The sequence below is a fragment of the Lutra lutra genome, chromosome 14 (genome assembly GCF_902655055.1).
Source record: "Lutra lutra chromosome 14, mLutLut1.2, whole genome shotgun sequence".
Taxonomy (NCBI): Eukaryota; Metazoa; Chordata; class Mammalia; order Carnivora; family Mustelidae; genus Lutra; species Lutra lutra.
In genome coordinates, this window is record NC_062291.1 from 2,758,875 (window position 1) to 2,784,173 (window position 25,299).

A 25,299-nucleotide genomic window follows, 5' to 3' on the forward strand; every position below is an offset into this window, starting at 1 on the left:
CTGAGACTACGAATCCCAGCAAGCACCGCACGGGACAGGCTTTCCGGTTCGGTTTCTAACGTCTTCCCCCACCGCCACTGAATCGGAAGTTCTCGGCTGCAGTTGCGTGGAAATGGTCACCGGTGGGCGGAGTGGGCTACGGCCCGGCAAGGGAAGCACAGAAGGCGTGGCCGCGGGCAAGGGGAGCACGGAGGGGGTTGCAGCAACTCCTGCAGCTGCCTCGGCCTCCTGCCCGTACAGGTGCATCGAATGCAACCAAGAGGCCAGGGAGTTGTACCGAGACTATAACCACGGAGTGCTGAAGATAACCATCTGCGTGAGTTGTCAGGCGTGGAGTGTCCTTGGGAAGAACTGGCGCGGATTTGGGGACCGTGAGGGGCCGTGGGATCTGTATATCAGGGGCAGTAAAAACCGACGACTTTCAGGGTCCCCTAGTATAGCCCTCAGTTCGGAACTCGACATTCCGTCCGGGATCAGTGGAGCGTTCGCGTGGTTACCTGTCGTGGGAGAGAACTCCCCACCCGAAAGCGGCTTTCTCGTGCCCGCGGTGTTTGCTGGTGAGACCCAGCGTGGGGAACGGATCCGCGAACGCAGATGGGTGTAGACGTCGTGCGGGGAAATTTAAAGATTGGATTAGGTTGACGTTCGAGTTCACGCCCAGACTCTTCGGTTCTTAGCGGTTCTCCCTTTCGTAGATGATGAATGTTAACCACCCGTGCGGTCCACACCCGTAGTAAATGTCCCCGGTTTCGTCCTTTGTGGGTATTGACCGTACAGTGTGTGTTAGGTGCAGAGCACCAAGCTTGACCTTGGTGGTAACCAAAACAAAAATGATGAAGTACAAATTTTGCTTTCAAGGTGTTCATAGTCTATAGAGGATGGTTGAATGTTTCAAGGGTCACAAAATTGGAGGTTCTTTTTGGGGTATTAGAAGAGAACCCGCCACATAATATGCAGTCCATGTGTTTTTGTCCCATTTCTGTTCTCCTGATGATTTTCTAATAATAATCCTCATTAGAAAGACATGGTCTGTAGTAATACAGAAGAGAGTAGACAAAGTGTGAATGTGTACCTGAGTCATCTGTTGTCCACTGACATAATCACTTTTCCTCTCTCAAGTCGTTTCCCTCCCTTGGAAAGATCTCCACCAACCGTAAATCCAACATACCGTCTGATCTGTCTCCTCACCCTTTCGGCTGTACTTCAACTGAGGAAAAATCACCTAAATTCATGACCACTAACCTCGTGTAGCCCTTGATGCCATCTGGCCATCACAGTACATTTCACTAATCCACTCACATTCCTACTCTGATGAACCATCCTCACAAGCCTTCTCTCAGGTTTCCCATGTATGCTTCCCTGCTTTGCTAAATCGAAGAGAGAGAGAGAGAACTTGCACATGCTTTGCAACCACATAAACCTAGTATTTGCACCCGTTATTCATATGCTCTTTCTTCCCTCCTGTTAGAATGGATGAACCGTCCGTACACTTGTCTCCAACCAGCCTGCTCTTGTGCCCTTGACCCATCCGTCTTCTTCCATTTACTTAGGGACACCTCTGCCACAGTACTCTTCTGCTCTCCACTGGATCCTTCCCACCAATGGATGTACTAGACTTTTTTTTAAGAAACACACAGGCACGGTCCCTCACTTCCTCCTTTAGCCCCTCCTCTTTTCCCCTTCCCTTTGACAGCAATTGTCCTTTAAGAGACATTTGTACTTGCTATCTTTATTTCCTTTCCTACTTTCTCTTGAATCGACTTCAGACACACTTTCCTCCACCACCATGACACCGGAAACTGTTCTTAAGATCACGATTGCTGAATTCTACTTCACTAAATCCCATTATCCATTCTCACACTGCTGTGTGCAGTTGCCAGGACACCAGATTCTTCTAGTTTTCTTATCTTTTTTTTTTTTTTAAGATTTTATTTATTTACTTGACAGAGATCACAGGCAGGCAGAGAGAGGAGGGGGAAGCAGGCTCCCCACTGAGCAGGGAGCCCGGTGTAGTGCTTGATCCCAGGACCCCAAGACCACGACCCAAACCGAAGGCAGAGGCCTCAACCCACTGAGCCACCCAGGCGCTCCTAGTTGTCTTATCTTACTGGCTATTCTTCTCAGTCTCATTTCTGGTTCTTCCTCACTTGCCTTACCTTTTAACCATGAAGTATCCTAAGGCTCAGATCTTGGGCCTCTACCTCTCTACACACTCTCCTTTGAAGAACTCCTGCTGGCTCATGGCTTTAAATTCCATCTAAACTTTGACAATTCCCAGATTTAAACCTCCAGCCTGAATCTCTTCCTTGAACTTCGCAATGTCCCCGCATGTCCAACTACCTACTTGATTTCTCCAAATGGATTTTTGTAATTGCGTCAGACTTTGACAGTTAATAGCAACTCAACCATTTTAGTTCCTAAGGCCAAAAAGCCTTGTACTCAGTCTTGATTTCTTTCTCCCACATTCCTCATTCGTTTGCTTGGCAGAGCCTGTGTTAGTCTTCGGATGATGTCTTCAGATTATGTTTAGAATCCCCTGCTTTTGACCACCTCTACAACCGTGACCCCTGCTGTCATCATGTCTCACCTGGGTGATTGTCCTAACACTTCCCTTACTCTCCTGCAGCTCCATTGCTTCCTGAATGTTCTTAAACCAGACAGGTTGCTTCCTCAGGGCCTCTGCACTCTGCGTGGAGCGCTCTTCGGTCAGGTGTCTGACATAACTCCCTCCTTCAATTATTTTTATTTTTAATGTCTCAGAGAGGCCTCATCTGACCACCCTGTTATAAATTGTGATTCCTCCTCCCAACTCAGGTATGCATATCAACTCTCCCTGCTTTATCTTTCCCATAGCACCTGTCATCTTTGAATATTCTATACAACTGATTTATTTATTTATTGGCTACCTTGAATATTCTATACAATTGACTTATTTGTTATTTATTGCCTATCTCCTCCCACTGAAATATAAGCTACACAAAGACAGAAAGTATGTGAGTATGTATAATTTCTTCATTAATAGAGTTGGCACACCCAGGACAGTACCTGACACATAGTAAGTACACAATAAATATCTGCTGAATGCATGAACCATTTCTAGGTTTTTCGATGCTCATATCTTTGGCCATTGTGGTGGCCCTGTGAGTTGTATGGCATCTAAATTTAATGACTTCTGTACTGGCCCAGTTAAATGATCTGTCCTAAAGATGACAACCACATAACTGTGAATACAGTCTTTCATCCAGTAAAGCTGTAACTGTCTCTGCAGTTAGTGATCTTTAATGATACAAATTAATCTTTATCTTTTTTTAAATTATTGGCATTAAACTAACAAAATCCTTTTCCTAATCACCAGTGCTGGCTTCTCTAGAATTATATTTGGAATATTGAGTGATGATACAGTACATTATTGTACTCAGTCATTCCCTGATGACTTAGAGTGCGTAATATCCTCATCTTTGTCATGATAATACATAGTAATGCCCATAGTGGTATTATTTAGGAAAAATCATTTAGTTGATGCTGAACTCTGAAAATTAAATTGTAAAATAATTCATTTTTTAAAGGCTCTCTCGAGTTGTGAGAGTAAAAAGTTTTTAGACATCAGGCTTTTGTTCTGGAAGAAAATGGCCCAAGTTTCTATAAGCTGGCAACTCATACACACCTTGGTCTCTTAGCTGCTGTCTTTGGAGCCAGCAGCATACTCATCCTGATCTCCTCCCTGTGTTTCTCTTTCTCTTTGTTCTTCCCATTTTTCCACTGCCAGGCCTCCCCACTTGCCCCTCTGGGTTTCCCTCATTCTCCTCCATCTAATAGAAGTAGGTCCCTTGCTTTTAACCATTCCCTCTCCCTCAGCTGTTCACAGTTTATTATAATTACGTTTAAAGATCTAGTACTTTTGATCTCCTGTAGCACCTGGACTCTTACCTGTGCTCAGATATTTGATAAGTTCATGATGGTAACAAAACCAGACTCCTTCGAGATCCTCCTAAATTTCGAGTCTGTTCAGTACTACACTATTGAGCTGCCACACTTAGATGCTGGGTGCAGAGATGAGTAGGACACTGTCCTGCCCTCGAGGAACTTAAAGCCTAGGGGTTCCGCTTTCAAGATATGTATTTGCCGGGGCGCCTGGGTGGCTCAGTCATTTAAGCCTCTGCCTTCGGGTCATGCTCAGGTCATGATCCCAGACTCCTTCTTGCTCAGCGGGGAGCGTGCTTCTCCCTTGCCTGCTTCTCCCTCTGCCTGCTGTTCCCTCTCCTTGTGCACACTCTTGCGCGTGCGCTCTCTCTCTATCTCTCTGACAAATAAATAAATAAACAAAATATTTTTTTAAAAAAGATACATGTTTGCTTATTGTGGCGCTGAAATGAAACAGATTTGAGAATGAGTGGGGAAGGTCATGGCCCCGGAGATGATGGGGAGGAAGAAGAAAATATTCACAAAATGTTGGCCAGTGTATATTCTAAAAGAGATGTGATTCACTAGAGAACTGGAGAGCATAGCGTCAGAGAGTCATTCATACCCATGGTGAGAGAGAGATGGTGGAAGTGTTTGAGTTTCTGGGGTGTGCAAGGTCCCGTGCTGTAGGGATTTCTTAGAGGACAACTTTCTGTTTCAGGGTATTTGTCTAGTAAGTAGTAAATGGAATGGAACAATTTTTTTCAAAATCAGAAAACATATCTAAATGTAGCCGTCAGCCACTCAGATGTTTTACAACATTTGTTTGTGTGCGTGTGGTTTCCCAGATCCTTACATTCAAGGTGAAGGAAGCACCCAAGGGAAAAGCAAGTAATAGGAAGTGAACAAGGAAAAATGAGGCTGAAGCTGATAGGGAGGGAACCAGCAGACCCTAATGAATTTTCGATGTTTATGAAATATTCAGAAGGCGAGGAAGGGAAGGCATAGAACAGAGCATAGCACATGAGGCCAGAAGCTGCTCCTTCTGTTTGTGCTCATGTCCCTGTGTTCATTCCACTGAAACCCTTGTGGTAGCAGGCTTATTCGTCTGCCTTTTCTGAACTGTAAGGTCCTGGAGGATAGAGACTTAGTCTCAAAGTGAATATCCGGCACCTTGGAGGTGCCTGGTCCATAGAAAAGACAAAGTAAAGCCAGCTGTTCTAATGAATGTTGTAGCCACTCCAAACACATTGGTCCGGCTATGTCCGCCAATGCTGGTTTCTGCCTACCTCCTTCTAAAAATTGTCTAAATCCTGGCATAGGCTTGCAGTGTCTGAAGATGGGTTTTAGGGAACCTTTAAAGGACAGAGAAAAGACCCTTGACCCGCCAGCAGTTTCATTTTACAATGAAGCAACATCACAGCAGGTGTTACAGTGTGGTTTGCAGAGAGGAAGTGTTTTCCACACCAGTAGCATAGGGAGGGTGTCTAGAAAACAGCTCCTTGTCGCGAACGTGGGATTTCTGATTCTGTGCCTTCTGTTTAGGCCCTGGCTTACTGTTTGCCCAACTGAAAAACTGCAAAATTATTCATCTCTTATGCCTCGGTTTTATTAGGTGCATTTAAATTTGGGATAATAGCACATCTCCCTTCATTGGTTCATTTAATTGATGACTCAAAAACATATCCATTTCTTGTCAATGACATGAGTGAAGTAAGGAGACTCTTAAGTTGGAAGTGATTTTGTTCATTACATTTGGATTAGAGAGTTAATATCCTTCAGCACACTTCATTTCCCGCCCCAGGGCTTTGATGTAATTAAAAGGTCATTCCCCCCCCCCCCCCCCCCCGTATGTTTCTGTGTTCATCACTTCTGTTTCCATTTTATCTTCTCAGAATTTCAAATGTTTTGTTGGAACTGTAGCCATTAGAATAGTAGCCTTGATTCAACTTTTGTAACTAAAACTGTTTCAGATGTCACATTTCTGATGAGCTTATTCTTGTACACCTGTGTTTTATATGTTCTGATGATGTTGGGATTTGGTAACATTGTAATCACATGTCCAAAAAAGGGCAATTTCATAGGAGTCACAGGAGAGTCTCATAGGAGAGCCCAGGGGTCTTGCTTCGGGTCACCTAGAACCAAGCTGACCAACCCATTTCTTTTTTTACAGCTCACGATCCTCCAGGGTCTTCACTGTCTTCACTGTCACAGAGACAGACCCATTTTCTTTCCATAGTCTCGATGTTAGTGGACGAAAAAAAACAGGTTTCTCTTGGTATCTGCCATGCCCCGGATCGTTGACGCTGTGCTACACACTTTACCTGCTTTAAGCTTTCAGAAGCTTTGGGTGTGGGGGTTACTCTTCTGAACCCCTTCCTCCAAATCATATTGCAAGAACTACAAAATTGATGGCCATCTAGCCAACAGGGAACAATTTCTCAATAAAAGTATGTTATAAATGTATTTATTTATTTTATAATAAGTCCTACAAATTGAAAGTAGGATTTTCTGGGATACTTTTCTGCCTAAAATCAGTCTTTAAATCAAGTATCTTTTTAGCTTCTTACATATGAGATTAAAAGATTACGGTCTCACATCTAGAAGATTATATTGTCATTTCTGAAACCAGGGCTTCTGTAGGTGAACATTTTGTGTCTGAAGAGAAGTTAATTTAAATTAGTGCTGGTATGTCCTTATTGCTGTAGAAGTCCAAAATAGACTCTGCTAGTTAAGATTTCAGAATGTATACATTTGCTTGTTCTAATATTATCTCACATTATTTCAGAAATCCTGCCAGAAACCTGTAGACAAATATATCGAGTATGATCCTGTTATCATCTTGATTAATGCTATTTTATGCAAAGCCCAGGCCTACAGACATATTCTTTTCAATACTAAAATAAACGTAAGTTGTAATAATTTTTTATTTTCTAATTTTACTTGATGATGCTTTTGTACTTTTAAAGAATAATAATTTTGAAAAGAATTAAAGAACATTATTTTTTTAAAAATTCTAGGGGCGCCTGGGAGGCTCAGTCAGTGGGGTATCTGCCTTCAGCTCAGGTCATGATCTTGGGGCCCTGGGAATAAGCTCCGCATCGGGTTCCTTGCTCAGTGAGGAGCCTGGTTTTCCCTCTCCCTCTGCTGCTACCCACCCCCCGCCCCCGGTTGTGCTTTCTCTCGCTTGCTCTCCCCCTCTCTGTCAGATAAATAAGTAAAATCTTCAAAAAAGAAAAAAAAAAGAAGATGCTAACAAAGATGGGTCTTTTATCTCAGCAGTGTCTGGAAGTTTCTAGAAATAACAGGCATTGATAAACACGGTGCACAATATTTAGTGAATATTTAAGAATAGGGTCACTGGGAGGGAACTGACAAACCAGGGCTACTACTTTGCCTTTTAGTGGGTTACCTTTTGAAAAAGATGTCAATTATTTCTAACAATACAATTAATATAAAATTATATCTAATATAAAATTAAATATATCCAGGTAGGGAGAGAATTACACCTAGAAGAAGTCAGCAAACGTTAAAAGAGAAATATTTTTAAACAATTTTTTGCATTTTTATTCTACTGAGGGAATCCCTCCCCTCCACCCCCGCAAGTTAAATAACCAGGGCAGTTTTTAAACTGCTGGAGCATTGTTTCCCAAACTTTGGTACACAGTAGAATTACATGGGGGAGAGGGAGGGCAGTTAATCTGTCCAAGTGAGGCCTCACCTAGAATCAATTAAATCAGAATCTTTGGGAATAGGTTCAGGCATCAGTATTTCTTAAAACTCCCCAGGTAATTCCAGGGTGGAACCAACTAGAAGAAACTCAGAAATCCGCAGTGATACCTGTTCCTGGACTACATTGCGTTTATACATACACACTTTCTTTTCCCCACTTTCTATAGATATAGACAGTCCAACCCATAAGAGTAATGTATTTTTTTATTTTTAATTTTTTTTAAAGATTTTCTTTATTAGAGAGATTGAGAGAGAGAGCACACGCACTGGGGGTAGGAGCTGAGCGCAGAGCCTGATGCAGGGCTTAGATCCCATGACCCTGAATTCATGACCTGAGATGAAACCAAGAGTCCAACACCCAACCAACTTAGCTGTCCAGGTACCCAGTAGAGCAATGTATTTTAAAAAGCCAATTCTTGGGGCACCTGGGTGGCTCAGTCAGTTAAGCATGTGCCTTCAGCTCAGGTCATGATTACAGGGTCCTGGTATGGAGCCCCACATAGGACTCCTGGCTCAGTGGAGAGCCTGCTTCTCCTTCTCCTCCCAGCTTGCGCTATCTCTCCCTATCTCTGTCTCTCTCTCTCTCTCAAATAAATAAATAAAATCTAAAATAAAATAAAATATTAAAATAAGAAGCCAGTTCTTGGGATTCCTGGAGAGCAGTGTCTGGAAGTTGACTCAGTTAGTTAAGTGTCTGCCTCCTCATTTCCGCTCAGGTCTTGATCTCAGGGTTGTGAGTCTGACCCCCACGCTTGGGCTTCATGCTGAGCATGGAGCCGGTCTAAAAAGAATTTTTTTAAAAAGCTGATTCTTGGTACCTGGTATTTTCTTTTTTGCCAAAATTTCAGCCTTTTAAACTTGCAGGGGACTTTCTACCTTTTAATTTCTGTCTTCAATATATGAATTCATACTCATCGGGCATAGGGCCTTTTTTTTTTTTTTTAATTTATGTTCAGACTAATAGCTTCCTGTGAAGTATGTTGGAATCTTCAGGTTAAATCTGTTCTCATGGCTGCTTCCACCTATCCATGAGGCACAGAAATTCGATTCTGTTCTCATTCAGGACAGACGCTAAAAGCATAGTGAAGGGTGAAGTACTATTTAAAGCAGTGTTTCTTAACTAGGGGTGTACATCAGAATCCTCCTTACCCCAGAACTGTTTCAAAATTGTATGTCTAGGATTACTTCCAAAGATTGCGGGTCAGGATTGGGGCCTAGACCTTCGCAGTCGGAATAATCTTCCTGTGATTCTGATGGGCGTTGCTGACAGAGCAGCCCCGGTTTACAGACGACACAATGACGCCCTTAACTGAGCAGTTCTGAATTTGAAGAGCTATGCAATGGGAGCCTCTTCCGAACCGCAGATACTTAGCTGTGTCTGTGCCTGTTTAATATTCCGTATAATTGTTTCTTTACCCTGTGATTGGCATTGTGTTTTTGACTCCCAGATGCATTGGAAGCTCTGCATATTCTGTTTGCTTTGTGAGGCGTACCTGAGATGGTGGCGGCTTCAAGATTCAAACCAGAACACTGACCCTAACGACTTCATCAGATATGCCAAGGAATGGGATTTCTATAGAATGTTCGCGATTGCCTCTCTAGGTAGGAGGAAGCCGTGCTTTCCATTCTTAGTGAACTAGTAACTGCTGTTCTGAATAAAAGTGAGGTGGGTGGTCTTGATCACTGGTAAGAGGAGGAGGTTAATCCAGGACTTGAGGCTAAATGTTCAGTTGTGTCACCAGCTGCTCGGTCAGTCTGTCTAAATTAGCTACTTTCTTACTATTTTGTTTGTTATTACACATATGTTATGGAAATGGTTATATATAGCAGATGAGAGAGTTTCATAGAATATCTTGAGGCATTATATTGTTGGTAAAATTCCTCAATTTAATTTCTCGATTGTCTAATTTAAAGATTACATAGGACCCATCTTTATGAAAACAGATGGATAATTGCCAGGCATTATCCAATGTATTATGCTAATTGTATAGAACCGATGCGACTAGGGAACACTTCTTATTTATCTGACTGCGTTCAGGGAAAGTGGCTACTGGGGGCGCCTGCATGGCTCAGTGGTTAGGCATCTGCCTTCGGCCCAGGTCATGATCTCCGGGTCCTGGTTCAAGCCCTGGCTCGGGCTCCCTGCTTAGCTGGGAGCCTGCTTCTCCCTCTCCCTCTGTCTGCTGCTCCCCCTGCCTGTGCTCTCACTGTCAAATAAATAAATAAAATCTTAAAAAAAAAAAAAAAAAGAAAAAGAAAAAGAAGAAAGAAAGAAAATGGCTACTGCCCCCAAATTCCTTAAGTTCCGGAATTACTTTTCTTCAGAATTCAAATTTATGACTTAGGTCAGATTTGTCTTAATTTCTGTGACTATTTTCTTACTTACTGGCTTCCATGCCTCTCCGCTTCTAAACTCTTTGATTATAAAGAAATATTATTATAATAATATCAAGTCTCCAGTTCACTGCAGTGTCAGATTTCTGGACTAGGTCATCTTTTGTCCCATTTTCTTCTCTGTCTGCCCTTACTCCCTTGGTCTCCTCATGCAGTTCTGCAGTTTTAAAATTTGAGTGCTGGGGCACCTGGTGGCTCATTCGGCAGAGCAAGTGACCCTTGATCTTGGGGCCATGAGTTTGAGCTCCATGTTGGGTGTAGAGATTACTTAAAAATAAAATCTTTTAAAAAATAAATAAATAAATTCTGTATGTTAAGGATTCCCAAACATCCATAATAATATTAAAAACACGCTTGAGGGGCGCCTCGGTAGCTCAGTCGGTTAAGTGTCTTGTCTTTGTAGCCCCATATCAGGCTCCCTGCTCGGCGGGGTGTCTGCTTCTCCATCTGCCTGCTCCCCCTGCTTGTGCTCACTCTCTCGCTCTCTCTTTTTCAAATAAAGAAATAAAATCTTCAAAAAAAAAAATCCTTGAAAACATTGCCTAAGCCAAGAACTAGAACCTAATATAATTTTAAGCTTTAAAGCAAAGGCTATGAAAATTTCTAAGGATAAACCCTTTTATGTCCATAATTTTTAATATATAAAATAAACCAGGCTTATTCCCAAAATTTGGAATTACTGTAGCACCTCTATGGCGGATATTTTGACACTCAGTCAGAAATAGTTTTCTACTGTTACTTAACTTTTTTATCCAATATTAAGTTTTGAACCCCTAAAATAGCTTATAGAAAATGTGTTCTATAAATACAACGTCTTATCACATAAACACTGCTTTTACAGTTTGATCAACTTAATGTGCATAGTCATCGTACCTTTGGTAGGTAGGTTGGGGTTCTCCCCTGTGTACATCCGTGGAAGCAGAGAAGTAGGAAGGCAGGTGATTTCCTCAAAGTCCCACAGCAGGTTAATGTCAGCACGGAGACGGGTGGCTGTCTGCGCTCCCCACGCGGTGTTTTCCCGTACCGCACCCCATAGGCAGGTAGCTGGTTCCGCTGAGGCCATCGGATCCACGAATGCCTCAGGAACAGAGGCTGCAAGATACCTGCCTCATGAAAGACAGTGCAGAGCCTGAGGGCTGGTGCGGGTACATAAACCTCTCGAGTTCTGAGTTAGAAAGATATGGAGGGGGGCGCCTGGGTGGCTCAGTCAATTAAGCACCTGCCTTTAGCTCAGGTCATGATCCCCGGGTCCTGGGATGGAGCCGCATCCTGCTCCCTGCTCAGTAGGGAGTCTGCTCCTCCCTCTCCCCTTCCCTAGGCTCCTTCCCAGACTTGTGCTCTCTCTCGTGCTCTCTCGCGATCTCTCTCTCTCTCCCAAATGAATAAATAAAATCTTAAGAAAAGAAAGAAAGAAAGATGGGAAGGTTATCTGGTGCACGTCTCTGTCCAGTACAGGAAATCCTTCTCTCAGTTCTGCAAGGTAGTCTAGCTTTGTTTGAACGTCTCCAGTGACAGGAGACAACCCACTATTGTTAGATCATTCTTGTTGTTAAAGAGTTCTTTGTTGCTTTTATTAAAGTTATTTTTATCCAAATCTCAGGCTATAATTTGCGCCTATTTGAGCAGATCCTTGCAGTTGACAAGTCCTAGAGTTATTTCGCAGGGAGATGGGGTGTCTTCCCTGAGGGATATATCAAATGGCTTGTAGGCCAGCCATCCAGAGTTATTTTTATTGATTCTAATCGCCTATGCTTGGAACCTTTTTAGTTTGGCTCTCTTTGGTTATACAACATATTAGGAAGAATACAGTTGTCTCTCCTATAATTTGATACATGTGTTCCAGAAAAACCTGATTCTACAGAAACCTGAATAACACAGTTTAGGGGGAAAAACAGAATTAGGGACAGACCCCCTCAAAACATACCCAGCTGGGTAATCAGAGGAACTAATAATCTTAATAAACATCACGTAACAGCGAGGAACTGCCAGATTCCTAGTTAATAGGAACAGAACAGACTGCTCTGTTCCGTGGGCCCAGTGGGACTGTGGCTTCAGGTCTGGACTTGGTCTATGAATGCTTCGTGGAAGGATAAGGAATTGCACTCAGAAAATTTGTGGAAAGGAGTAAGGGCAGTTTTAAATGGAGGTAATGGTGTTCGGAATTGGCAGGTAATAGGCAACAAATAGTGGGAGACTGAACAAAGAAAACATCTTCGCGTGTAATTTTTAGGGTGGGTCCCATCTTTCGGATTTAAAAATCTCCTCCGCGTCCTCTTTCATTCTTTCCGTCGAGATCTAGAACACCAAAGTTGTCTAAACAGAACCTTAATACCTGGGAAGAACCTCAGAGAGCTGATGGTTACCGTTCTCACAGACTTACTTTTACTTCCGGGGACCCTGAAATACTTCATGGAAGACTTGCTGGGATGGGCTTCTGCAGTCACACCAGCAGGATGTGACACAAAAGGCAGGGGCTGATTTATTTAAAAAAAAAAAAAAAAAAAAAAAAAAAGAGCTAGAAAAAAAATTTGATCTTGATGAAGCAGGTCAAATGAAGGCAGCTGGAAATGTGGTTTCTTTGTTTCTGGAGAAAGATGGTTTGGATAGAGACATTCATATTTCTGTTTTCCATTTCCTCCTTAGAACAAACTGCCTTTTTTATTGGCATTTTTGCTTTCCTGTGGGTAGAACAACGGATGACAGCGAAAACCAAACCCAACTTCATTTTGCTGCTGAAAGCATTATTACTATCCAGCTATGGAAAACTCTTGCTGATTCCAGCCGTCATCTGGGAGCACGACTACACACCCCTGTGCCTCCGGCTCATTAAAGTGTTTGTCCTTACATCAAATTTTCAGGCCATCAGAGGTATGTCTGTCTGTCATTCTGTCTTCTCAGCCTTCAACCCACATATAAGCTTAAAGCCTTGTTTCTCCAACACCATCTTAGAAACCCTGCTAAACACGGGAATTCTCCATAAATCCTAACGATGCCTGGCATTTCTCTAGGACCTCATACACAGCATATAGTCCACATTTGCTCAAATGAATGACATAGTAATTTTTTGCTTTTGGAATGCTTTCACGTGCTTTAGCTCAGTCCTGGGAGGTTGGCGGCGCTGCCCATCGTGAACTGTGAAACTGAGAAATCTCTGGGTATTTTCTGCTAACCTCTTTGTAACCTTAGAATCTGGTTTTTTTGTTTGCTTTTTTTTTTTTTTTTTTTTTTAACCTCCTTCCATATTCATGGAAATCTGTGTCTTGAGTTCAGGAGGAGAAGCTTAATGTTTTTGCTATATGCTGTGTTTCTCTCCAGAGATGGAAACGTCAGGGAAGGTAGCAGCAGAGAAGAATAAGAATGAATAGAGATTCTCTAAAAAACAGCTTTACAGAACAATTCCATTCACAATGCCACAGAGTTTACATGCCAATAGCACTTAATTAAACTCTTAAGAACTTACAATTTGCCGTTTTTTTTGCAGTGACCCTGAACATCAACCGAAAGCTCTCCTTTCTGGCCATCTTGAGTGGCTTACTGATGGAAAGCACCATGGTCTACTTCTTCCAAAGGATGGAGTGGGATGTGGGAAGTGATTGTGCCATTTATAAACCCCAAGACTTCTGAAGAGGTAACAAAAGCCTGTTAATGTTCTCCTGAGGCGTCCTCCTCAGTTGAGACAAACGCTATTATGAAATAAAGAGATGCTGGGTGCCTGGGTGGCTCAGTCAGTTAAGCCACTGTCCTCAGCTCAGGTCATGATCCCGGACTCCCAGGATTGAGTCCCACATTGGGCTCCCCGCTCAGCGGGGAGTCTGCTTCTCCCTCTGACCCTCCCCCCTCTCATGCTCTCTCTTTCTCTCATTCTCTCTCTCTCAAATAAATAAAATCTAAAAAAAAAACAAAAACAAGGCAGTGCCCTTCCATGACCCTCCCCCACCCCCTCAAGGACCGTACAGCACATTTCAGGGTCTTTGTCACCCTCAGGGACATCCACCTCTGTGTCTCATTGCTTCTCTAGGGCCTGTCCACTTCCTAATAGCTGCACCCCACACCACTCGCACCAGGACCTCTGAGATCTGCTCCCTCCCTTCCACGGTCCTCGATTTGGGCTGCATTTTCCCCTCCAATCCCTTGACCCCCCTTCTGGCCTACCTCGCCTCTCTTTCCTGCACCTGCAAACTCAGGCAACTGCCGATTCTTCACCGATGGTCCCTTGAGAACATCGGCTTCCTGCCCTTCCAGCAGATGTGCCTTCTTAGAGCCATCGGGCTGAGTCTCAGCATCTGTTTTCCCAGAGTCCAGCCCTGCGTGCACACAGAGCCTCAACTGGCCCTCAGTGTTGCTCCTCTGCCCCTCAGTGTTGCTCCTCTGCCCCTCAGTGTTGCTCCTCTGCTTTTGCGGTCACCGCCAGGGAGCCTCCCATTGCATGGTTCTGGAACCTTCCCCACGCTCCTTCCTCCCGTGGCTGAGCCCATTATAGACTCCTTGAGCTTCCTTCCTTCCTTCAGTCCAGAACTGCTTTGGTTACCTGTCTGCTTCCCTCCCCGATCCCTCCGGACGGTCGCTCCCCTTCCTCTCTGTAAGTGTCCTCCCCGCTCTGGTCACAGTCAGACTCCTGGCCCGCAGCCCGTCGGCTGTAAGGTCCGGGAGCAGACTCGGGGCCTGGGTTGGTGGGCGCAGGTGGCAAGGAAGGCACAGAAGCAGCAGGGAAACGGGCCAGCTCTGAACCGTGTCCACCTCTGCAGAAAAGCCATCCCCAGCCCCGTGGCCTCAGTCTCCCCTCACGCTCGGTCAGTGCTCTTCCCTCCCAGACGTCCCAGTCTGTCCCCGGACTGGTCCTCGGCGGTCCTTTTCTCTCCTGCTGTTCACATGCTCGGCAGTGGCCATGCCCAAGGCCTGGACCATTCATTCTCCAGGGCCCAGGACCCCAGACCCAGCAGCTCCAGCTCGCCCCGCAGCCCCATCGCTGCGCCCTGCCATGGCCTCCCAGGCAATGCTTGTGAAGTCGAACTCCGCCTCTCCCCACTCTACCCACCAAAACACAATCCCTTCCTGAGGCTTTTCTCTGGAAACGTCCCTTCTCCCTCAGACCCCAGGGCAGCCCTTGTTGTCTCCTGCCTAAAGGTTTGTGACAGCCCCTCACAGCCTTCCACGCAAACACCGGTGCCACAGAACTCTTCAGCCATCACTTCTGGGGTCCCTCCGGATTTTTCGTCATGCCTTATTGCCGACACAGGAGTTTCTAGTCTCTTCCTGAGGAAGTCTTTTAGCTTTCTCATCACTCAAGTGTGGTCGTCAATATTCTGGTCCTAAGTTCCTCTCCACAGACATGTTCCCACCCACCTCTACTACGGTCTTCTCTTCATCTCCACATATGGCTTATGCTCTCCCCGGGCCCTCTTCTCCCCCTAACCAGATACAGTCAGTCCTCTCTGCTTCTCCGTGGAAGGAAAACTTTTTCCAAAATCTCGAGTCTGTGCTCTCACTCCCACTGACCTGCCGGGGCCCAGCTCAACCCCACAGCCGTCGTGTCCAGGATCTCCTGAGTCTGTGCCGGTGCCAGATACGTGGCCCCGACTTCCCCAGGCGCTTCTAGGTGTCAAGCTGCCCATCGTAATTTCCGGTCAGGATAATAAGGGCATCTGTCTCTCACAGCCGTTTGAAAACCATTCTCCTCCTTTATGTTACCTCATGTTCTCTATCTTCCTTGTCTTGTATTCGAATCCCACATGTTAATGCCTGACTCCCCCAACCTGGTAAACAGAGACCAGGAGGTTACACACAAGGAAATACATATTTCCCACAGCACAGGTCCTGCCCTAGTAAGGATTTGATGAATTAACTTTGAGCAGAATGTGCCACTCTAAATACTTTTATTATCCGCAGTTGGATTCTTTATTATCTGTGGCGTGACCAGCTGCGTCCGAAAAAGAGAAGACATAAACTACAAACCAAGATCCTCGATGAAGCAAAGATTTGGATACACTTCCTAAAGAAATTGATGGTTGTGGCATCGGAAACCCCCAAAACTATCACACTTCATGCCTCTCCCCCATCTAAGAGACCACCAAACCACATACAGATACACACAGATGCAGAAACACAGACACAAGGACACTGCCGTAGGGAGACTCAGACCACACAGACCCCTTCAGGTTGGCATTGACCTAAAGGAGGAACGTGAACGCACGACTCGCACATAATAAAAGATCTATGTTTCATTCCTCTGACGTGTTTATATCTCTTTTAATTTAAATGTTAAGTTATTGGTTCTAAAGAATATATTTAAAACAGTATTTTGTGTTCTTACAACAGAAACATCGTTCTCTTAATAAAGTCAAAATAAACTGAGCTTTTGTAAATGTTTTGTAAATTTCCGTATCTTTCCCTGTAACTAACTTATTCTTTAGAAATGGCTGCTCCAAAAATAAATAACTAAAACCAGTGAATTGTACACTTGATGGGGTGAATTCTATCTCAGTAAAGCCGACACTAGATACATGAATAAGGTAGCACTAACGCCTTTTCTCTCTCCCCGTTTCATTCGCTTGTTCTTGTAGTCATCATTTCCGTATTCACGCAGCAGAAATTACTGAGCACCTACTGTGTGCGTCAGACATGGACACTGTGGTGAGCGGCCCTCTTAAGGTCTATGGAGTAGTGGGGCGCCTGGCGCTCAGTCGGTTGGGCATCTGACTCTTGATTTCGGCTCATGTTGTGATCCAGGCCCTGCATTGGGCTCCATGCTGGGCGTGGAGCCTGCTGAAGATTCTCTCCCTCTTCATCTGCCCCTTTCCCCCACGCTCGCTCACTCTCTCTTCTCTCTCTCTCCCTCTCTCCCCCACCTAAAAGAAATCAATCTTTTTTTAAAAAGTTTACAGAGCAGTGATAGATTTGGAAATGTGAGAAGGTGATGGCAGTACGGGGTGATAAGTGCTGTGAAGGGTAACGGGGAGATGCAGAGCAGAGACACCTGTTCCCCTCCTAGAAGTCCAGAAGGTCCTCCGACAGGAGGGGGAGAGGAGAGAAACTTTCCAGTATCCCTGGAGGGAGAATAACCATGCACGCCAAGTCTTAGAGGGCAGAGAGTGTCTCGTGTGTGTGCAGGGAACTGAATATCCCACAGAACTAGGTGGCTGGGGTGTGGGCACTGGAAGTGTTAAAAATGGTACCAGGAAGCCACCTGAAGTTGGATAATGAGGGGCCTCGGGGATTGTAACTTATCCCAAGGATCACGAAACCAATGCAGAATTCTAGAAAGAAGGATCCAAAGTAAAAAAAACAAAAACAAAAACAAAAAAAACCAGCCAACTGGAATGACATTGCAGAATTGCCACAGGATGAAGCCCGTAAATGGAAAGGAAAGAGGGAGTGAAACATGGTTTAAAGGAGTCCAATCAAAAAGAAAAAGTCCACTGAAAAACAAGTATTGGAAAAATGACAGTGTGATAGACTGATCACAACTCCTCCAATCTTTGATCTGTCAAGCCAGGTAAGTGAAGATAAACACATCACCAATTTTTTTTAATTTATTTTTTTAATTTATTTTATAAGTAGGCTCCACGACCAGCACGGAGCCCAAGGCAGGGCTTGAGGTCACGACCCTGAGATCGTGACCTGAGCTGAGATCAAGAGTCGGATGCTCAACCAATGGAGTCCCCCAGATCCCCCCATACCACTGATATATTAATCCATACACAATACAACCCAGTCTTTCTTGAGCACCTTAAAAGTATCTGCTAATTTTTTTTTTAAACAAGTATTAGAACCCCCTTTCCTTGGTATCTGTGAGCATGAGTCAGCTAAAGGCTGTGCCAGGTATGGCAGAGGACTACGGAGGAGACCCATCTCTCTGATCCAGCTCTGATCTTAGAGCCCATTTGGCAAGCTGTCTATTGTATGAGGGTAGGACTCCAGGAACCAGAGCAGAGGGTGCATTGGGCAAATGATTAGTTCTCCACCCAAGATCAGTTCTCCACACTCCACCCAAGAAAGTTCATCTTTTCCTACATATTTTTCAACATTTGTTTATGAAAAATTTCAAAGATAGAAAAAAAGTTGCAAGGATTCTACAGCAAAAACCCATACACTGACCACCTCTATTTAACAGTTGTTACATTTTCCCCTGACTTATTTTAAAAATTTCTTTAAATAATGATTCCTGGGGCAGCAGAATTGCTCAGTTAGTTAGACTGGGAGGTTAGAAGAGAGCAGTGGTGCTCGGTGTTTTAGAAAGAGGTCTATGATTTCCAGCTCCCCGTCCCGTGCAGAATGGAGATGTGGTCTAACGAGTGTAAAAGGCATTTCTATGAAAATCCACTGGAAGCTATAAAAAGTCACTTGCAGGGGTGCCTCCGTGGCTCAGTCAGTTAAATGTCAGACCCTTGGTTTTGGGTCAGGTCATGGGATCGAGCCCCAAGTGGGGCTCTGTGCTCAGCGGGGAGTCTGTTTGAGATTCTCTCTCTGCCCCTCCCCTCCCCTCAAATAAATACATAAGTCTTTTAAAAAATTAAATCACTTTCAGATATCCCCACTTTGACTGAAAAGCATGTGTTCAAGGGATCACGGAAGACCTGCCTCATACAGTCTGATCCGTGATGGCCACACAGTGGCTAAATGACAGAGCCCACTGCTGTCCCTGGAGTTTTCGGTACTGCCCAGAACCAGAGGAGAGAAAGTGCCCAGTTTGTGAGAGCACAATATGGACTAATAAGGCACATGGAAAATAGACAAGTGGTCTTTGATCAAAAGACTTTTTTTTAAAGGTTTTATTTATTTGACAGGGCGCCTGGGTGGCTCAGTGGGTTAAGCCTCTGCCTTTGGTTCAGGTCATGGTCTGGGGTCCTGGGATCGAGCCCCGCATCGGGCTCTCTGCTCGGCGGGGAGCCTGCTTCCCCCTCTCTTTCTGCCTGCTGCTGTGCCTACTTGTGATCTCTCTCTCTGTCAAATAAATAAATAAAATCGTTTAAAAATATTTTTAAAAAGGTTTTATTTATTTGACAAGGAGAGACACAGCAAGAGAGGGAACACAAGCAAGGGGAGGGGGAGAGGGAGAAGCAGGCTTCAATCCTAGGACCCTGGGATCATGACCTGAGATGAAGGCAGACACTTCCAGGAGCCCCTGGTCAAGAGATTTCTATCAGAGTGGTTTGAAGCCCTCTGAACCAAGTTAGGACAAAAACATTACAGTGTATGTAAGAGCCATAGATACTTTTTTTTTTTTTTTTAGATATTTACAAAACAAGAAGGCATCACTCAGAAAAGTTACTTTTTAAATCACAGTCTTATATGAAGAAATTAAAACTTGGACTGGTAAAGGGATTTGCTTAAGGTCACACAAGCACTTGGTGACAGAATTCCGATTAAAACCTTGGCCTCCACTCCCAGTCTAATGGGGCAAGGGTGGAGTGAGGGGTGTGAGCAGGGCAGAGGTTGGGTCTGTCCTGCTCTCCACCCTCACTTAACGCTGCGGCCCTGGGTCTACCCTTCTTCTCTTGTTGAGAAAAGAAGGGCAATTTACTGTTCTTCAAATACAGTTAAGAGTAGAGAAAAGAGCCTTTTGTTGTTGGCTTTTTTAAATACAGAGCTCACATGAACAGGACTAGATTTAAATATTAGTCCTTTGTGTCCGTGGAAGAAGCTGTAGAAAGAAATGAGCATTTCACTGTAGCCTTTTCTCAGTGGAACAGCTGTGAGCCTCGAAGCTTGGGTTTTCTCTTCCTGGTATCTCACACATCTAGCCATAACCCTTCATTATAAAATTGGGAACACATGCTCAAGGGAAATGTTATTAACCTAGGACTAAATTTAAAATGTTCTCTGGCTCCCAAAGAGTCAACAGAGGAAAATCACTACAAAAGCAAGAACCCCAGGACCCCAAACAGGATTCTGTTTATTTATTCCTATTGGACAAATATTTATACAGACCGAGAGATCAGCACTATATGCGATTTCTCTAGGACTTACTATATGTGTATTATGTGTATATATGTTTACTTTGAACAAGGCACTATTTTAGGGGCTTTGTAAGTAACAAGTCATCTTATCCTTATATCAACCCTGGAAGGTGCCCATCAGTCAAACTGGCTCCAGGAGCCCATCAGGAAGTGTATCTAAACAAGTGGGAAGGGTGAGCACAGTGTGTTCAGCCAGCGGACCGAACGGTGATGTCCCAGAATGACACAGAGAACGAGCAAAGGCAGGAAGAGAACCACTGTGCCCAGAAATTTGTGGTAGTTTCCTGCGGCGGTTGCAACAAATTAAGTTTGGTGGCTTAAAACAACACATTTATTCTCCCACAAATCTAGAGGCACAAAGTCCAGAACCAGTTTCACTGGGTTCTATCCAAGGTGTTGGCAGGACCATGCTCCCTCCAGAGGCTCAAGGCGGAGAAGACATTCCTTGCCTCTTCCAGCTTTAGGGGGGCTGCTGCCCTCCCAAGACTTGTGGCCACGTCTCTCCCCTCTCCCTGTGAGATCGACATCACCTCCTCCTCTATGTGTCAAATCTCCTTCTGCTTCTCTCTTCTAAGGACACTTGTGACAGCATTTAGCCCCCGCCCCCCCCCCCACCGGATGATCAAGGATAATGGGGGAATCTCAAGATCCTTAACCTCATCACCTTCTTTATAAAAGGCCTTTTCAAAATTAAGTAATATTTACAAGCTCCAGAGATGCTATCTTCAGACAAGATGTTTTGGGGGGCCAGTTTTCAGCCGACCACAAAATCACCTGTCAAAGAGCAGACCCTTCCACCCAACCCACGCGCCCACACACATCTTCATACACTCACCAGCCCAAATTTGGACAGGACCCTTCTGGGAAGCATAATCCTTTATCTGCAGCTTCATCAAAGGGAAAGCAGACATCAGAGCCCTACGAGAAATTCTGAAAGGGCCCTTGCCACCCAGCTTCCTAGTTCTGGAGCTGCTACAGCAGAAGCCCGGTGATGGGGCGCGTGTGACGGAGATCTCTGCCTTACCTTGGAGCGGGTCCCTGTACCTCTCGAGAGTCCCTTGCAAACATTTAAAGAGTGTTCTTCCGACTGGTCCCCATATTTTCCAGAGGTCACCTTGCTTAGACACACTTGGCAGAGCAACACCAAGGTAAACACCTGCTCCGAAGCTGAGCGTTCCCCATCCACCTGTGGCTTTAATTCGGATGCAAGGTCAGAATCGGCCCCATGTGTGTTCTGCTGGCAAACAGGACGACTTGCATCTCTCGCAGAAGGTGCTTCTTGTGCTGATTTCTGTCCTGCCCTTGTATTCCCTTTGTGCTGATTTCTAAACCCACTTTTTAAAAAATTGCATTTTATTGTGTTGTGTGAATTTTTTATAAAGCAACCTGAAGCTGCCTTTGGAACAGAGGTGGCGTATACATCCTATCAAACCATTTAAGGCAAATAAGTGTGACCAGGCACATGTCTATTCCAGAGCCTGTCTCCTGCCCTACGGAGCGTGCTCCCCTTCCTTCTTCGACAGCAGGGGGAGATAAAGTCAACTTCTAGGTCTTTGGTCAGGCTCCTTCCCATCTGAGGTCCCGGTACCATAGAAATGCTCTGGCAGGAGTGGCAGAGCCTGGATGGGTTTACTCATCTAGGAGACAGTCAGCTAGGGTGTGCCTGATGGAAGCACGTAGAGAGGAGTCAGTCACGTAGCGTATGACGACAGGAGGACTGAGTTGAACCTGTCTTCCCTGGTGCTTCTGCCAGCAGGACGGGTGAGGATCAGCCACAGAGAGAACCAGTGCCCAGTGGGGCCTGCTGCTGGCCTTGGAATGCCGGGAACACACTGCTCTTTGAGTCTGGCGAGTGAGCCCTGTCCTCAACCTCCAAATTATCTCCATCTAGATCCCCGAGGTTCTGTGCAGAGGGACACCCCAGACACCCCAGCCAGCTTGCCCTTCAACCTCCACTTCCCACTGTTTTCCCACCTTGTGAATCCCTGGGATCTCGAAGGCGCTTTCTTGTTTCTCACACAATGTCTTAGAGGCCATCTTCATGGTTTCCCCTTCCATCCTTTCTCCTGGAGCCCCACTCTAGCGTCTTAATTGCCATCCTGTGGGCAGGAGAAAAACAGGGAATGGAGGGTGAGGAGCTCTCTTCCCCGAAGTCTCGGTACAGAGCTGTCCCCTCTGAAGGGACCTAGAACATGCTCTCCGCCGTGGGGTGACTGTGATCTCGGTGATTTCTAATGTAAGTGCTCCTCCCACCCAAACCAGCCTTCCCGGTAACAGTGGTCTCTGTGTGCCTGCAGGATGCTCATTAGAGATTCTCCGTCCCGGAAACAGAACAGGAAGCAGGGAGGAAGGTCTCTGAGCTTCTGTCTGAGGTTGGCAATGGGTAATTCTCCAGATGGCATGTGCCCCCGTCCTCTTCTCTTGGGCATCGGCTCTCTGGGGCCATAACGTGTCCTTACTGCCTGGCTTCATGCTTTTGTTTTGCTAATATTGCTCAGTTAGCGCATTTAATAAAGGTTTTGCCCAACATTCTCTAGGTACTCTGTTTGTCCATGCTCTTCAGGGAAGCAGGAGAACCAGACAGGAGACTGAGTGTCTAGGGACCTGTCCTCAGCTGACTGACTGATAGCCAGCGAAGCGGGGTGGAAAGTAATGCATTCTTGCGACAGCTGGCCAGCACGAAGGCGTCAAGCAGGCTGCTGACCCTTCCAGAGCCCGCCCGCACTCGGTGGTTGGAGGCCCACATGCTCCCACAGCATCTTTGCCCCCTGAAACCATGGCCCAGAAGGCGTCAGCTTCCCTTCAGGGGGAACCTCCATGTGCCATCCTTGTGACGTAAGCTCTACCATCTCCGCAGAGAATGAGCCCAAGACACATCCGTCCGAACGCAAAGGACAATCTTCACATGAAGACAAGCAGACTAAACGTGTTCGGGCTTCTACGATTGGGAGGTTTTCTCAGGACAGAAAGATGAAGTTCAACTGCCACCTGGCCCAGCGTTGGTGGCTAGAGAGCCTTTGGGTCTCCCGCATGCTTGGCCTGTGTCCGTGATCACGGGTTCTGAGAGAAATTAGGTCCATGCGCGTGGAAGTCGGAGCAAGATCCAGTAGAAAGCGCCATGCAATGCTTCGTGGAAGACTAAGGCGCTGGGACAGGAGACTGGGGGTCACAGCCCATAATCTCCTCAGACTTTGCTCGGTCCCAGCACCTGCTTGGGCCTGAAACGTCAACAGAACACAAACCACCTCTTAGAACTCCAGCTATGTCATGTAGCCATGACCTGAGGCAGGTCACATCACCTGTGCTTTTAATCACAGAAATGAAAAATGTCTTATGAAAGCACTCGTTGTTATACGTAAGTTTTTAGAGAACTTATGCCCTCCCATCCGTCTGCTCACTCTTCTTTTTTGAAGAATTTATTCGCCCCTCAGGGGCACCTGGGTGGCTGTGGGTTAAGTGGGCCGTCTCTAGATTTCGGCTCAGGTCATGATCTCAGGATCTTGGGATTGAGCCCCACGTCGGGCTCCCACTCAGTGGGGAGTCTGCTGGAGAGTCTCTCCCTCTCCCTCTGCCCCTCCCCCACTCACATTCACTCTCTCTCTGAAATAAATCTTACAGAAAAAGAAAAAAACCCAAAAACCTTGTTCACCCTTCAAAAGCAGCTCAGATGTCCCTTCTGCCAATGTCCCCAGGGTTTGTTGGGTCTCCTAGGCCTCAGTGGCCCTGGTGCTTCCCTGATGACAACACTTGCCCTCCATGTTGGGCTCTTTGTGGAAATGGCATCTGCCAGAGGCTCTTCAGGTTCCCGCAGCCTGCGTTCTCGGCTCTTGACTCAACGTGACCAGCACTAAATAAATGTCTTGAGTGAATGGCGTTCCCCTGGGTTACAGGAAAATGGAAGCCAGGGGTCGGGTTGGTGAACAGACTCTGAATTCCTCTCGGGGCATGACAGGAGCTGCATCATTTGCGAAATGCAAGGTTTAAATGATCAGGAACTCGGGGCACCTGGGTGGCTCAGTGGGTTAAGCCTCTGCCTTCAGCTCAGGTCATGATCTCGGGGTCCTGGGATCGAGTCTCACATCGGGCTCTCTGCTCTGCAGGGAGCCTGCTTCCTCCTCTCTCTCTCTCTCTCTGCTTGCCTCTCTGCCCACTTGTGATCTCTCTCTGTCAAATAAATAAAATCTTTAAAAAAGAAAAAAATGATCAGGAACTCTGGGTTCACGGCACAAAGGCCGTAGGAAGCTAGAGGTGATTTCTCCAAGTGCTCTGTGCATCGCCTTACACGGGGGCTCTCTGCTTCGGGAAACATCGCACTGCCTTAGAGCCCGTCCAGCCCTCCGCTGGCCACTGAGCCCAGAACAGTCCCGGCTCCAACTCAGAGGTGACGCTGTACGCCAGGAAGCAGGAAAGAACACTGGCGCATTTATATTCTAATGGACCTTCATAAGGACAGTGTATTAGAAAACATTTTATGGTTTGGGATAATGTTAGTATTTCTCACCAAGCTGCATTTACAACAGTACACTCTGTCTGGAGTGAGAGGAAGTGTGGGGCAATGCATATGAACTTCAGATGGTGTATTAAGAACTGTGGTAGGTTTATATGCCTCTTTACCATCGGGCTGAGGAATGTGTCAGCCCTTCCCCCCCAGCAAAGGAGAGGCCCCTTGCTGCCCCGATTCATTCCACTTCTAGCTCTGATAGCCCATCTCATGAGATGAGCACCCCAAAACCCAAAGGCACTATGAATTTAGAGCTCCTGTTCCAGAAGAACCCAGAGGCAGCAGACCCAGGAGCCGTGCATTCTAAATGTAGGTGCTCCCCCAAGCCTGAGACAGCCCTGCAAGCTTCCCTCCCGGAGATGGTACCATCCTCCTGCATGGACACGAGTAGCACCCCCTGAACTTCATGTGAAAGGACCACCGGGCCGTCCTGGGAAGATGCTCCGTAGGTCCGGGTGGAGCAGGAGAGTCGGCAGCTCTCCTGGGTGTCCCACGATGCCCGCCTCGAGGGCCGGACTGAACACTAGGTGGCAACTGGATCCACGTTAGTCTCTCCTGCGGGACTTCTAGACCCATGCAGAGACCCAGGTCTCACCACTTATTGATTAAATCAGAACAAAGATGGAGGCTCTTGAACCAAGGTCAAGATTCTTCTGAAACCTCTCCCCGCCCCGAGTGGTCAGGGCTGAGCACAGCAGACCCAAGGTTCAAGCATTGTGAACCTCTCATTGTCAAAGGTTCTGGAAGATGACCAGATGTCACCTGGTCCGATCACTTTCACTGTTCTTGTACCCCTGCACAGCTGGGCCACACACT

At 45.9% G+C, this 25,299-nt stretch overlaps 2 protein-coding genes across 2 annotated transcripts; both read left to right on the forward strand.

Moving 5' to 3' along the window:
* Nucleotides 1-63: 63 nt before the first annotated feature.
* On the forward strand, nucleotides 64-15,951 carry ARV1 (ARV1 homolog, fatty acid homeostasis modulator). Its single transcript, XM_047703628.1, has 6 exons — nucleotides 64-316; nucleotides 6,689-6,808; nucleotides 9,081-9,234; nucleotides 12,670-12,894; nucleotides 13,508-13,654; nucleotides 15,913-15,951. Exons 1-5 carry the CDS (start codon nucleotides 113-115, stop codon nucleotides 13,648-13,650), a joined length of 846 nt encoding a protein of 281 aa, XP_047559584.1. The 5' UTR covers nucleotides 64-112; the 3' UTR covers nucleotides 13,651-13,654; nucleotides 15,913-15,951.
* On the forward strand, nucleotides 13,907-15,951 carry LOC125085293 (uncharacterized). Its single transcript, XM_047703627.1, has 2 exons — nucleotides 13,907-14,378; nucleotides 14,421-15,951. Exons 1-2 carry the CDS (start codon nucleotides 14,272-14,274, stop codon nucleotides 15,337-15,339), a joined length of 1,026 nt encoding a protein of 341 aa, XP_047559583.1. The 5' UTR covers nucleotides 13,907-14,271; the 3' UTR covers nucleotides 15,340-15,951.
* Nucleotides 15,952-25,299: the final 9,348 nt, after the last annotated feature.

What these genes read in the sequence shown, in the direction of transcription:
- ARV1 (XM_047703628.1), top strand. Translation starts at nt 113, where the DNA reads ATGGTCACCGGTGGGCGGAGTGGGCTACGGCCCGGCAAGGGAAGCACA. An exon ending in TTTTCAATACTAAAATAAAC is followed by an intron (nt 6,809 to 9,080) that starts GTAAGTTGTAAT and finishes TTTGACTCCCAG; the next exon opens with ATGCATTGGAAGCTCTGCAT. An exon ending in AAATTTTCAGGCCATCAGAG is followed by an intron (nt 12,895 to 13,507) that starts GTATGTCTGTCT and finishes TTTTTTTTGCAG; the next exon opens with TGACCCTGAACATCAACCGA.
- LOC125085293 (XM_047703627.1), top strand. Translation starts at nt 14,272, where the DNA reads ATGTGCCTTCTTAGAGCCATCGGGCTGAGTCTCAGCATCTGTTTTCCC. An exon ending in CTCAGTGTTGCTCCTCTGCC is followed by an intron (nt 14,379 to 14,420) that starts CCTCAGTGTTGC and finishes TGCTCCTCTGCT; the next exon opens with TTTGCGGTCACCGCCAGGGA.